The sequence below is a fragment of the Calonectris borealis genome, chromosome 1 (assembly GCF_964195595.1).
Source record: "Calonectris borealis chromosome 1, bCalBor7.hap1.2, whole genome shotgun sequence".
NCBI lineage: Eukaryota > Metazoa > Chordata > Aves > Procellariiformes > Procellariidae > Calonectris > Calonectris borealis.
In genome coordinates, this window is record NC_134312.1 from 173,565,927 (window position 1) to 173,581,298 (window position 15,372).

Consider the following 15,372-nt stretch of genomic DNA (forward strand, 5'->3'; position numbering starts at 1 on the left):
CAACAACAACATGGAAGAAAACTGAGCGGACCTTCCATGGACAGTCAGCTATGTTCTGTTTGAAGACAAAGCGTAGAGACTATATCCTGTTAATATCTCTAGGAAAAAAAACGTGTTCCATCATCTCTGTTTGATAGGACCATGTTTCTAGGTGCATTGTCTGATTATTTTACTTCAGCAGTGGAGTGCAGGTCTTATTGTCTTATTTACATCTTTTCACCAAACTTCCAGTTACCTCTAAAAATCGCCTTTTTTTTTTTTTTTTTTAACCCAACTCTGCCTGCAATTGACAGAAGTTACTGCTGGTTTTCTTTTACCCACTACATAGTAACAGCCGATGGTGAACCTGAATTTACAGCACCACGGTCAGCTGCCCCCCCAAGTGACATCTTACTGGACCTGACAGCCAGCTGTTGCCTGGATAAGTACTATGGACAGCGATTGTTCGAACAGTTAATGCAGAACGCATTTTCAAAGAACACATCTAGTCCCGGAAATCCTTACCCTTCAGGATGGAAGAGGGTTTCGGTGTGGACAGCCAAAATTCATTTGGACCTTCTGCAGGATCCTGAGTTAGCTGATGCATGTGTATCTGCTGCTTTTCATTCAGCAATCTTACATTTTCCCAAGGGATCTCAGGTTACTTTCTGTATAGTTGAGGTCGGTCTTTTGTGATTGACCTGTGTCAAGTACCTGTGTCATATCCAGGAGCCAAAGAATCTGTGAGCTTGACACCAATATGTCCTTCAACTCCATCCCAGAAGAATACTTCTTGCTTTCTCCTATTCAAATGGAGAAACCCTGGTTGTCAAAACTTTGTCCAGAGTCTCTCAGTCTCTTAAGTGTCTATGCTGAGCTTTTCTGTGTTGAGTTTCAGAGGGATAAGGAAATACTCAATAGTATCACAGGTTTTAAATTCCATATACATCAGTCAAACCAGCTTACTGTATTTTTCCCAATCCTTCCTCCGTTTATGAAGTGAAAACTATCTTTCTGTAATCTTACTTTATTCTTTTGATGTAGTTAAGTGTCTTAAGCTTTTTCCTGTTTATTTATTTAGTTGATAAACTGTAGTTGGCCAGTCCAAAGGCTGGGTGATCTTAATAAAAGAGCTATTTAAGAGGATAACATATTACATCTGTCTACGTTAGTTGCTTGTCTAGTTTTGCTCTGCTGCTGCCAAGGCAATATCGTACACAGTGTTCAGATAACGTTGCCGATAGATTCAGTTGGCAAAACAGAAAGATAAATAGTTTTGGTGATAATAGCTTAACTTTTATGCATCAAATAGATGAAACGTTCACTTTTTTTTTTTTAAAAGCATAGTATCGATAATTCCATGCCTCCAGCTATCATAATTTTGAGGGAGAGAAAAAAACCTTTAATCAAAATATCTCCCTTTAGCAGGAATGCTTTTGGATTAGTTCTTAATTATGTTTTGTTTCTGCTTCAGTGCCTTTTTGAGCTTCCTTAACGTTAATGGGAAGCAAATGTTTCTTCTGTTTTTAAAATGTTTCACCTTTGGTGCTGCTAGACTTTGCTCTGCGTGTCCGTGTATAATCACGGAATCATAGAATCGTTTAGGTTGGAAAAGACCTTTAAGATCATCAAGTCCAACCGTTAACCTAGCACTGCCAAGTCCACCACTAAACAGTGTCCCTAAGCACCACATCTACAAGTCTTCTAAATACCTCCAGGATGGTGACTCAACCACTTCCCTGGGCAGCCTGTTCCAATGCTTGACCACCCTTTCGGTAAAGAAATTTCTCCTAATGTCCAATCTAAACCTCCCTTGGCACAACTTGAGGCTGTTTCCTCTCATCCTATCACTAGTTACTTGGGAGAAGAGACCAACACCCACCTCGCTACAACCGCCTTTCAGGTAGCGGTAGAGAGTAATAAGATCTCCCCGGAGCCTTCTTTTCCCCAGGCTAAACAACCCCAGTTCCCTCAGCCGCTCCTCATAAGGCTTGTGCTCCAGGCCCTTCACCAGCTTCGTTGCCCTTCTCTGGACACGCTCCAGCAACTCAATGTCTTTCTTGTAGTGAGGGGCCCAAAACTGAACATACTATTCGAGGTGCGGCCTCACCAGTGCTGAGTACAGGGACACGATCCCTTCCCTACTCCTGCTGGCCACACTGTTTCTGATACAAGCCAGGATGCTATTTGCCTTCTTGGCCACCTGGGCACACTGCTGGCTCATATTCAGCTGGCTGCTGACCAACACCCCCAGGTCCTTTTCCTCTGGGCAGCTTTCCAGCCACTCTTCCCCAAGCCTGTAGCGTTGCCTGGGGTTGTTGTGACCCAAGTGCAGGACCCGGCACTTGGCCTTGTTGAACCTCATACAATTGGCCTCGGCCCATCGAGCCAGCCTGTCCAGATCCCTCTGTAGAGTCTTCCTATACTCAAGCAGATCAGTGGTCCCACCCAAATCTTACTGGTGTCCAAACCCATCTGCCTATAGACCAACAAAGGCACCCTTCAGTCTCTTCATCTCCACTAGAGTCATCCACTGGAAGCTACATTCACCACGAAGGAATGATTTCTTTCTGTATACCTGTGTTCCCTTTCCTTCAGGTCATCAACCTATCTGCACGCTGCATTCCTCTGTTCCACGTTTCCGTATATTCACATCTTCCCATCTACCCTTTCCCTACTGAACACGTGATGCCTTCCTTCCCCCTACTTTCTTAACTTCGGTTTTGCCTGCAATTCAAAACCAGAACATGCAGATAAACCATCTTTTTGCACATCAGCTGCTAAACAATCGCTAGATAACTGTGGGCTGACACTTTTTTTTATTCCAGCATAAGACAACCTGTTTTTATTTTAGATTAACCTACTTTGAAAGTGTGTGTTTAAAAGTAAGTTTAAATAGTGCTGCTGTTCTCTGGGGTCAGAGTTCCCAAACATAGAGTTACTTGGGAATAACTTGTTTTTCAAATTCACAGTCTTTCTAAGTCCACGGTAAATTTGAAGTCTACGTAGACATTCATTATGGAATTCAAAGTCTGGTACAGTTCTTGTAGGCTCCTGTTCACTTTGTTGGAATTGAGATAAAAATTTTAGTTTTAGTATCTCATACTTCTTTTTTTTAATCTTTTCTGCTATTTCCATTCTAAGTCATCACTTCAAGTTTTCTTTCTTTGCTTCTTGAACATACTCTTGGGTTTTTTTTATCCTCATTTTTACTGGAATGGAAAATTTATTTTCTTATACCTGTCCACATTTGGGAGGTACATGGATTAGACTTTTTCAGATCTTTCTGGAAAACAGTTTGGAGAGGTTTGTTCTTTCTTGAGTCTATGAGTTTGATGGAGAGCAGTTTTTTAATGCCTTATTCTACATTAGAAAGCCAATAGAGGTGATAGACCTTCTCTTTCTTTTGTTATTCCCTAGACAGTGATCTCAGGAGGGCCATATCAATATTGCTTATGGTAATTGTATTAGGGTACCAACCACATAAGGCTTTGATTGCTTCATAATGCAAACAGTTTTGTTAAGTGCTTAACCAGTGTCCTTACTACAGATTTTTTTTTACTGCTACAGTTCATTGCAATATGTTTCATATACGTACATATATACATGCAATATATATTAGCGTAACTACAGTAACATTAATGCAATCCTACAATTATATATTAAATTAGCCATTTTTATTCTATGCTAATTTCTGAGTTTAACTGAAGAGAGGGTACTTGATCTGGTTCCCTGTAACAAGAAGGCATAAACTTAAATATCCAGTACAGTCTTTCAAACGTCTGTTCATTTAATATGTAAGATGTTGCTTGACTCTGGTTCCATATAACGTGTGGATATAGTGAATATATTTCACAGGGATTGAAATCCTTATAATACTAATGTATGTGTTAAATGTTGCATAATCATGTACTGATACAAAATTAATTTATTTTGATATAGGGGATGTCCCACTTTGGTGCAAGCATTACCAGGTCCTAGTACACAAGTTACTGCTGGGAGCAACCATACAGCTATTCTCTTAATGGATGGCCAGGTTTTCACATTTGGAAGTTTCTCAGTAAGGAAATAATAGTATTTACTTATGGGAATAAGCTAGTAGTTAATGTATTGTTCAAAGACCTTTCAAAACCCTTTTCTTATACTTGCTCTTATAGAACTACTCATGACTTCTGCATGTCTTTCATGTCTGTTATGTTTAAAAATGTTGCCTCTAATATTGTTGTGGTTAGAAAGGCATGATGCCAGAAATTCTTGGTCGTTTTTATATTTTAATGAAGATAGTGATTTACAACTGGGTTATTTTATAAGGTGCACCAGTTTTCTCAAACTTTTATTGTTGCAAGCTCAGTTGCAAATAAGTATCTATTGCATATTCTATTACCTGTCTGTCTGCATTCGTTAGAAAAAATAAGTGTCCTGTTTTCTTTCATAGAAACAGCAATGAGTTGCAGAAATTATGCTTACACTTGAGAGGAGGTTGTTGCTCAGTATAACACAGCATAACTCTGGTACTCTTCTTTCACATCTGCATGGCATATATTCTCCTATGTCCATGTGGAATCCATTCTTATATTCACTGAATAAGCACTTCAACATCGTTTAGTTCCCCTTTGTCCTGACTTTAGGCCTTTGTGCCTCCTTGTCTTTGCAAATACCCCCTCACTGCAATCTCTCCAGAGTCATCTGTTGTTCATGCTTTCCCACTAATGGCCTTTGGCAAAAGCTAGATTATAGGTATTGAGCTATTTTTATATGCTTTAAAAACTATGTACTGCCAAAAACAACAGAAGAGAAATTGAACTTTTTGAAATTTGTCTTTTTAAAAAAAACTAAAAAAGGTGGATACTGAAACTTTAGAATTGGAAAATCATGTTTTGAATTAAGAGTGTGCCACAAGATGGCTCTTACATTAGGTAATATTTTGTTAGGTAATATTTGTTTTTCAGACGTAAGAGCTTTAGTGTCCATATTTTTGTCAAAAGTGACTTGGACACATAAAAGTTTAAGCTTTGTTGACTTGCAGTGGAACTTAGCCCCTGAAAAATCAAATTCATTCTCAGAAATAGGATTTAAAAGCCTGTCTGTTGACTGAGTTTTTTTGTTCTTTTTCTAAAAGAAAAAATAAATGTAGACTGTATTTAGACCACCTGTTCTATGTGTCTGGTTTTAATATTGTAATGCTTGAAAGTTTGTTGAAAGCCTTATAAAGTCAAGACAAGCTCAAAAGCAAGCATGTTTCTTGAAAATGTCCTCACTAAGTTTACTTACATACAGTGTTATGTAGAAAGAGAGATGAGTAACATGCTGGACATAGGGTATTCGCTGTACATGCATGTTTCTTCTCCCTTACAATTTTAAATAAAAAGTTACCTTGACTTCATTAGCCTGCAATGAATTTCCTTTGCCTGAGTGAGGTAGATGGAGTCTGAACAGGTTTATTGCAGCAGTTCTTACTACATTCTGAGGTACAATGTAGGAACTGGTGGTCCATCTTTCAGTAACTAGTTGCACACAGGAGATAAGGCCCTAGATCTCCAGGTCAGGATGTTAATGAGCATGTGCAGAGGTGCTTGCTTAGGCATTTTATGCTCTTTTTAGCTCAGGTTTGATGTACTAATCAATTTCTAGGTACTTTTAAGAGGTATTTGCTCTGTAAGACTTACGGTCCATCTAAGTTCAGAATTGAGTGGGATTTAGACTGTCTGAATCTGAACGTAGGTTTATTATTTTTTTTTCTCCTATTAATTCATTCCTTGTTTAGCACTGAAGTTATTCGGATATTGAGTATTGAAGGAGAATAAATGCTTTTGTATCTGATTCTGAAGATTGAAAGGAGGGTTATCCGATATGGAGAGTTTGAGTTGCATTAAAAAAAAATTCACTCAAAAACCTAACTGAATAGGAAGGACAATATCTGTCAATAACTTGTTCCTTGTATTTAAATGTGTAACGCTTCACTTAGAGTAGCTATTGCTTTTTGAAGCTAATTTTGTGGTAAGCTATCTCTTCCAGATTACTAATTTTGTATGTTGAAATTATCGAAGTAACTTGTTCATCTTTGAGACTTACTGTTACTGTTACTTACTAATTCTTGCGTTCTCTCTATAGAAAGGTCAGCTTGGTAGACCAATTCTGGATATGCCCTACTGGAATGCAAAACCAGCACCTATGCCTAATATAGGCTCTAAATATGGACGCAAAGCAACATGGATTGGAGCGAGTGGAGACCAGACTTTTCTCCGGATTGATGAAGCTCTCATTAATTCTCATGTGCTTGCTACATCAGAGATATTTGCAAGCAGGCATATAATAGGCAAGAACTCTTCTAGAATATTTTAAGTGCTTATGGAAGTATTGGAGAAAAAAATAGCTTTGGTCATGTGAACAATAGAGGAACAAGTCAAAAATGTGAATGGAGGGAATTAAAATATTTTGACTTTTTAGTTATACTGCACACGGTGATCCTAGCTCCTTTAGAAATGCAATTTTACTAAAAATAGGAATGTAAAAGTCTAAACTTTTCTTGCACTTAAATCTTACTATGGTTTATTTTTTGCTGTAGCAGTATATTTATTCTTCCCAACTACATTAATGCTTCATGCACAGAAAATGCCACGTAATCAGTGGAGTCTTCATGTTTTTCTGCTCTTTTTGCTCCCTGATCTAGGTTTGGTACCAGCTTCAATATCAGAACCTCCTCCTTTTAAATGTCTTCTGATAAACAAAGTAGATGGCAGTTGCAAAACATTCAATGATTCTGAGCAGGAAGACCTTCAAGGTTCTGGTGTGTGTCTGGATCCTGTCTATGATGTTATTTGGAGGCAAGTGTGGATTATAGCTATTAAAGTCATAGTATAGAAATCCTTTTTAAAATATTTTGGGAGGCTGGGGATTTGATTATGCTCATTTCCCTAGTAAATGAAAAACAATTTTTAGTCTTCCATGTATCTTTTTTTTTTCACATTTTTTGGATGATTTGTTCAAGTAGGCCCAAAACAAACATCTTCTCTTGCTCAAATTTTTTTCTTTCTTTTCTATTTTGCATTATTCACATTCCAGTCTCATGATGTTTGGGGGACCCCAACTTATTCCGCTTATGTACTCTTTTTATTCTTTCCTTAATTTCCTCCATCTACTTAACACTTTACTGAATAATTTCCTTGCCATATCCAGCTTCCACAACCTTGTGACTTAAATCTTCATCCTTTTCTCAAGCATTAGTGATTTAGAGTTAAATAGGAGAAGATGTGGAGTAATGATAGTCTTTTCAGTCCTGACATTTGAGAGGTCAAAATAAAGATACTTATTTAGATAGCATAGACATTCAAATTACGGTTATATTTATTTCACAGTCTTTGGGGATGGTTGCTTTCAGTGAAGTCTTTGAGCAGGCATAGATCATAAGCCCTTGTTCCAAAACAGAATCATAATATCAAATTCTTCTATAATGATTTAAAAGCTGTGTTAGCCAGGATTTGGAAGAGAAATTTGAACTTTCGTCTGAGTGCAACTGATGGATGATGTTTAAACTGTTTGAAGACTTAGGCAAAACAAGAGTAATCACTTACAATTAGAATAAAGCAGGAAACCAGCTAGTCTGCATTCATCTGGAAAAGATAGTATCATGTAGGATCATATCTTTAAAAGATCATTGTGTCCATAGGCTGCTTGCATCCTACTGTGGATGTCTTCATCCAAAATTGAGATTCAAGAACTTAATAGCCACTTAACATTGAAGCATGCATATTTGCTAAGCATGTTCTTTATGACCTCTGAAGTTCCTTGGATGGCTGTAGTCCTGCATTATGCACGTCCCCAGGATTTTTTGAATCTCATTAGCTAAGTACCAGTTCTTACTTGAATTATGCTGAGATTTGAAATAAGGAAGAGTAGCACCCACATTCCTTAAAGCTCTTGGTCATGATATTATCAGCATGATCAAAACAAACTGAAAGACTCAATTTACAAAAAATGCAGTTGTTAATGGCCATGGGAAGGCAGCAAATTTCAGGGGAGAAAAGGTGATGACACTTAACTTGATGTAACACACTAAAATGATTATTCAGCCTGAAGAAGTTCAAAGTCACATATTAAAGATATTATCATAGGTAAACATGGGTTGAAGTGTTTTATTGTCTTGCAAAATTTTGGGGACTGTAGAACTAAATTTAGAGCTTAAATACTTAACTGAAGAATGGATTCTTGGAGTCTGTGCAAATTTATTTCTGTGTTATGTCCCATTCTTATTTAATAGAAAATATTAAAACAGGCTAAAGAGGAGACATGTTAATGAACATGCCTATTAGTAGTGAGATATTTGGTATATTAATTATTATTCCTGGGCATTTTTATTCATGCCTATTTAAATGAAGGGGGCAGTTTCTCTGTACAGAGAGACAGCATTCTTTATTACAGGGATTTTAAAGATTTTCTTCACAGCTTTGTGACTTACTTTTTCAGTTAGCAGTGAAATTCAAGTGGTTAAATGATTTCATGTGTATATATGTTTGTGTGTGTATATAAACTTGTACATTGCTAACTCATTGAAATCCTGAATACATATGGTGTCTTATAATATTTTTAGTTAAAATTATTTTGTTTCTCCATTAGTTAGACCATCTTAGCCCCATTTAGATTTTTAGAACAGTCTACCAAGTGAAAATTCCTTTTGTGCTTATTCAGAACACTCCCATAGGCCTATGTCTTCTAACTGTTTCTTCCTTTTACATAGTGATATCAAAGACTTCATTTTTTGCATTTTCTTTTTCTCCATGTTAATCTATGGTATAGAAAGTCTTTGTATTCCCTTGTTTATGCTGCCCTTTTCTATAATCCCTTAAATACTCATAAGGTGATGTTATCCATTTAAAAAAGCCCAAACAAAATATGTTGGATTTCTCAAGATCTTTTTACTCTTATTTGAAGGTGAGTAACCCTTTTACTTTCACTTGGCATCTTTATCATTTTTGAGCACATCTGCTACTATATCTACTACTTTGCTAGTTACTTCATGCTTCTTAATAGATTATGCCGTTTTAATATTTATTAGCTTTGAAAAGTATCTAACATTTTCTGAAATTTGTAAACCCATAATATGACTGTTTGACTTGAAGTACAATAAGAATGTTTTTGTGTCTTTCCATTTGCTAGTGTGTTAAGCTAGTGAAGTTTATGTGTATTTGGTGTAATGATGTTCAATTTTAAGAGTTTGTACTAGCAGATCTACATTTTACATTAAATAGCTTATAAAATTTAATTATCAGTTAGATTTTTGTATTTTTTTAGTAGGTGAAAGGTTTTTTTTTTTACTCTGTTTTGTCTTGCTCTAGGTTTCGACCAAATGCTAGGGAACTGTGGAGTTACAATGCAGTAGTTGCTGATTCCAGACTTCCCTCAGCTCCAGACATGCAATCCCGGTGTAGTATTTTGAGTCCAGAACTTGCTCTACCAACAGGTTCTAAAGCTCTAACCACCAGATCTCATGCAGCTTTGCACATTCTAGGTATACATTTATAGTTGATGAGTCAGAAGCTTAGACATTACTTAATGTATAAATGAATTGTAATCTAACAGCTTTCTGACTTTTTTGAGTTAAAATTTTACTTTGTAATCTGTCACCATTGCTCTTAACACTTATGATCTGGCTCATATGCATTAATTTTAATCAAAATAGTTATCTTCTGCCATCTTAATGATGCTAGAGGATTTTAGAGTTCTGATGGAACCTGCTACTAGAAGTCAGCAGAATGAAGTGAGAGACCTTTCTACATGATCTTTTTGGACAGTCTGCAGAATAAAGTCAGTACTATTAAGTTAACCTGGAGTCTCCAAAAGACAGGAAAAAAGTGCTCTTAAATGAGCTATTTTTATTTTCAAGTAAATGCAATATCTGAAATTAGAATTTACTCTTTGCAATTTTGTATAATGGGGCACTAAGAGTAATATGATTTCCTTTTGTAGTCTAAAAAGCCTACCAAAACAAAAAACAATCCCACTGGGTTCTTGTATAAACTGGCCATATGTAACATACCTTACGCTTCGAAGCATAGCTTTGGAAATTATTTTAGCTCACTTGCTCACTGATTGTGAAGAGTGATCAGTTCCTTGTCCTGCTCCCTTCATTGTGTGTTAGAGATGTGATAAATTTTAACTTGAACAGTACTTTTTTGTGTTTGAGTCAGAGTAAGGCATGTTAGGTACCCACGTATATGAAACAAAATGCCTTTTATGAAGGTTCTCAAATCTGCCCATAATTCAGTTACTATTTCAACTCTTTTTTGGTAATAAGGGAAATGTAAAAAGGAAAAAAAAATGAAGGTGTTGCTGGCAATTTATTTACCATTGGAAAAGTTGCAAAGTAGATTTAATCATATTTCTTGGTTATTCTGGAAAATGAGTAAATTAAATGAAATCAATCTTCAATAGCGAACCTTGAGATTCTACAGCAGTGAACCCTGATGTAATCAAAGGTATAATGATATATGGTAGCATATGTGTGGTTTAGGGACAAAACAGTTAGGTTGCTTTGATCTTTTTAACTAGTATTCATTTCCATTTTGCTGACTATAATCAAGAGTAAGAAATTTTGAGTTGTTCTTGGTTTTGCTTTCTTTTAGGTTGTCTTGATACTTTGGCTGCTATGCAGGACTTAAAAATGGGTGTAGCAAATACAGAAGAAGAGACTCAAGCAGTAATGAAAGTTTATTCTAAAGAAGACTATAGTGTTGTTAACAGATTTGAAAGTATGTATGCAGTAAAATTTTATAGCAGAAGCTGATCAGGCTTGTGGAATAAAAGACTAAGATTAACTGCATTTTTGTTGTTTTTTTTTTCTGCAGGTCATGGAGGAGGCTGGGGTTATTCAGCCCACTCAGTAGAAGCTATCCGTTTCTGTGCTGATACGGATATTTTGTTAGGTGGTCTTGGTCTTTTTGGAGGTAGAGGTGAATACACTGCTAAAATAAAGGTAAGTTTTCTTTTGTTTTGTTTTAAACAATATTATGTTTCAAAATCAGAACTTTAGAAATGCCACCTAAAACCGTGATTAATTTTATTTCTTGATGAATGACTGATTTACTGTATATTAAAAGCATTAGTAATAGAACTAGAAGAAAGCTTCTCAGTGAGTAGTAGTGAACGTTATACAGGTAGGATGGGTGAAGGAGAGATCTGAGAATTACTATTCTTAATTGTCAAGAATTGGCCCATTCTTACCTTCACTAAATGCTATACCATCTTACAGGTGTCTTGAGCAGATATGACAGGGGGTAGAATGGTTCTGTGACCTATTTACACAAAGCTCAGAGGTCTGCCTGCAGAAAATTGGTGTTGTGGGCTTCAAATTAGAATCATGTCCTGTGTAAGAATATTGAGGGACTGCTTCTTAAAAACAGAAAAAGAGTGCGTATCAGTAGCTGGAATTCCTTTGGTACCAGCCGAGCCATTGCTTCCCACTGTCCCTGCCACTTCTTTCTCAGACTGTTCTCTGGATAACTTCTCTGCTGGGATTCTTCACTGACAGTGAATGACACCAAACATACTTAACTCTGCTTTGTGCCAAACATGAGGATGATTAGGGCTGGAGCATGTGCTCTGATTTAAAATAAATAAATAAATAAACCTGGCTTTGGATAAAAAAGGTCACATAAACACACAGTGTGATGACAGAGCTCTGGTTTCTGATAAGTAGCTTCTGTTCCTGCATTTAATAAGGATTTCAGAAACTCCCCGAAAGACATTGTAAAGGAAGGATCTAATACCTATCTGAGATTTATATTAGATGTGTATATTTGGAATATGTTATTGTTGTTACTTGTCACTTACTGGGTTATTGAGTTTTCTTTTTCTATTTTCAGATGAATAGGTATTAAGGTTTGTTTTAGGGAAATGGATGGCATATGCTTAGCAGTAACATTTACATAAGACAACAGAAGATCCAAAATAAGTAGTTGTACTTTATTCTAGTTTAACGCAATGACTGAGAATTGCAAATGGTTAAGGAAAGTCAAGAAACTTAACAAAAAGAAAAAAGCATGACTAATGTTTAAATACTCAAGGTAGTAACCCTATGAAAGCACCCTAGGAGTGTTTTTATAATTTCTTTCTGATTGTCTACAATTAGCTTATAGCTGAGATAAGATTTGCCAGTCCTACTGCAGGTGAACTGTGTGTTAAATAGGCATTTTTAAGAGAAGTCATAGCCATGTATCGTGGTCCTTTTTCAAACTGATCAAACTATAGAAGTGATTTTTGGCTGAGTAAGAAACCCAAGTTCTTTTGAAAAAGGTATCATCTTTTGTCCTAGTCACCAGCTGTTTATGACACTATTGACTAGCTCTGCTAAACAGTCAAGCTGTCCCTTTCCAAAGAAGTTGAGTATATCTGCAGTGCATTTCAATCTATGACACAAAGCCTGCACCTTCTACCTAACTTTGCCTTTTTCAGATGCTCTGCATTTGACTTGCCTGCAAGATTTAGGGAGTTTCTCTACTTAAGAATCTATCTGGGCATAAGGCTGGGAAGTCAGTGTCAACTGCTATTTTTTAAAAGTTAATGATATTACAAAACCCTGACTTCCAGATGGGAATTTGCCTGTCAGTGATAGTAACTGGCGATTACTTTTGGGAAGGGGAAAGAATAGTAATAGACAGTTTCCAGAATGCCAGACAGGAAAAAGTATTATGAGGCTAAGACGTATTTTTACCTTTTTTCTTACTCCACCAGTTGTTTGAATTGGGTCCAGATGGGGGAGACCATGAGACTGATGGAGATCTTCTTGCTGAAACAGATGTCTTAGCGTATGATTGTGCTGCTAGGTAAGATGTTTTCCTTACCTATTTCTACCTACTTGATCTTTATTTTTACTTTCTTCATACACATTTTAAAATGACTTTAAATATTGACAGAAATGATCTACATTAGAAGTTTGTAGCAAGTGATGTAAAACTTATACTCAAACAAAGTGTGTTGGGTAAAGTAGTAAAACACCAAATACCTAACCAAGCCATTATGGCACTACAGTAAAAGAAGGAAAAATAGTCTCACACTTGCTCTTGTATAAATCAAAGTCAAATCCCATATTCCTGTGATGAGAAGACAAGACAAACAAAATGTCGCAGCAGCTCTTTTCAATATTTCTATCAAAAGGATGCTTTCAAGCACAAATGGGTATTTGCATTAAACAAATTATCATTAAACATTGCAATATGAAATTATCATAACAAAATGAAGGGTTATAGTGCTTCATCTCATTAGAATACAAGCAGTTATTGCTTGAAAGATTTTGTGCATATGGATGGGGTTAGCCATGTTTTAGCTGCTTTTTCATTCCCTGTTATGAAATAATTTAACATTCAAATCATCCATGACTGATTCTTTTAGGTTAAATTCTTATGTATCAATACCCCTAAATATATATTCTATTACTTTCTTATATATTCATGTGTAATTCTTAAGAATTTATGTATAAGCTCTTGTCATTTACAAAAATTTACCGAGAAGTTTCTGAAATAAAAGAATATAATTAATACTTTACTTGCAGTATTATGTATTAAATGTAATTGGGTTTTTGTGTGTTAATTTAACTTAATCTCTCCTTACTCTATTTGGCATTTGATATCTGATTGTTTAAAAAAGCAAGATCAAGCTAGACTTAGGCATTTGTAGGTCCTTCTGAATCATTATTTTTTTAATTACTACAATATTTTTCAACGAAATATTTTTAAATGTTGAATATAAATAGATACTTGAGATTAATAACTTAATTCCATTAATTTTCAAGTTTCTTTTATAAGCAGGGTGTAATTTGTTAAAGATTAATCTAAAAACTAATTCACGTACATCTTTTTCAAAATTTGCATCTCACAGAGAGAAGTATGCAATGATGTTTGATGAACCAGTACTCCTACAAGCTGGTTGGTGGTATGTAGCCTGGGCAAGAGTGTCAGGACCTAGCAGTGATTGTGGATCTCATGGACAGGCCTCTATTACTACAGATGATGGGTATATTTTTTTTTCTATGTTTTTTAAAGCAAAAGAAGAGATTTAATATTGCTTGAATAATAATTGGATTATTTCTCTTTCAGTGTTGTATTTCAGTTTAAAAGTTCCAAGAAATCAAATAATGGTACAGATGTTAATGCAGGGCAGATCCCGCAGTTACTATACAGGTAATATTTTGACCTCTATTTAGAACAATTTACTGACATGTTTTTTAAACAGAGGCCATTTTAAAGTAAGCATATGTTTAATGACGTTATTATTGTATTAAGTTAAGGAAATCAGTATCTGAAAAATTTAAGGAAAACTCAGTGTCATTGAGAAAAGTAATAAAACCATTAAACCAACATTTATTTCTTTGCAGTTTTTCTTTGAGAGGTCATTCTTCATATATAATGTTCTAAGACTTCCATTTAGTTCTGTAGAGCCTCATGATTTCATCTAACATGCTTCATTTTTTTGCTAGTTGCTATCAAACAGATGATTTTAATGAGAAAAAAAAAACAAAACCAAAATTAATTGTGCTTTACAATAAGTTACCATAAATTTATTATTCCTATGATAAATGTTATGTAACTCTGTTTTAAAAAGCAAGTATTTTCTTCTTCCCATGTATTGCTAATATATCTTCCAGATTTCTTCAGATATAAGCAAGACCTAATTTTTATATTTTATGTGTGTGTGTGTATATATATATATATATATATATATTCTCCCCTCCCCTGACGTTGATTCTGAAACTTGGAATTTCTTCATACCATTTCTCTTGCTATGTCCTTTCTAAGCATGTCCTTTTCAGGGTCCCTTATCAGAACAGCTCACTTTTGCAGGTAAGCTTTGTGTCCATAGACCCCTATCTCTCCAGAGGAAGGTTTCCTTTTGACTGATGCACATAAAGTCCTGGCATAACCTATTAATCGTATGGGTGATTTCTGTGGAGAGATGGCTGTACCCAAAGACAAACAAGCCTTGGGGCCTCTGAAGGAAGGATATGGCTGAAGAGCCATGAGTGGCACAAAAGGAAAGGTGCTGCAGTAACAGGTGCTGCCTGTATTTTTTACCTCTGCATACATTTTACCTCCACAAAACTAGTGTTCTTTAAGGAATAACATTTCTAGTCTTGAAAATGTCATCTGAACAAATACAGTAAATACTTTTAATAATTTCATATGTAATTAGATCTCGACTTTATTATCAATTGTCACAGTTCTGCCAGTTGAACAGAATTCAGGATATTTGATTGCTGGTCTAGAAGGATTAGAAACTGGAGGAAGTTATGCTGGAACTGAATGTTTTTTGGATAATTAACTTTTCTTCCACTTTTGTTGCACTTGAACAATACAAACAGTAAAAACTTGGTGCAGATTTCAAATCAGTTCTTGCATTGTTCTT

General features: G+C 35.6%; 1 protein-coding gene across 35 annotated transcripts in view; it reads left to right on the forward strand.

Annotated features, from left to right (window-relative positions):
• MYCBP2 (MYC binding protein 2) overlaps positions 1-15,372 on the forward strand; it is a 205,058-nt gene that overhangs the window by 84,555 nt on the left and 105,131 nt on the right. For all 35 annotated transcript variants that reach the window (XR_012671212.1, XR_012671208.1, XR_012671207.1 and 32 more), the window contains 9 exons: positions 3,922-4,039; positions 6,091-6,295; positions 6,650-6,803; positions 9,312-9,484; positions 10,599-10,724; positions 10,821-10,948; positions 12,706-12,797; positions 13,849-13,983; positions 14,067-14,150. Coding sequence is in view for 32 of the 35 variants with exons in the window: in XM_075138847.1 (XP_074994948.1) it covers positions 3,922-4,039; positions 6,091-6,295; positions 6,650-6,803; positions 9,312-9,484; positions 10,599-10,724; positions 10,821-10,948; positions 12,706-12,797; positions 13,849-13,983; positions 14,067-14,150 (1,215 nt within the window). In the remaining 3 variants the exon portion in view is untranslated. The remainder of the gene's footprint in view (positions 1-3,921; positions 4,040-6,090; positions 6,296-6,649; positions 6,804-9,311; positions 9,485-10,598; positions 10,725-10,820; positions 10,949-12,705; positions 12,798-13,848; positions 13,984-14,066; positions 14,151-15,372) is intronic.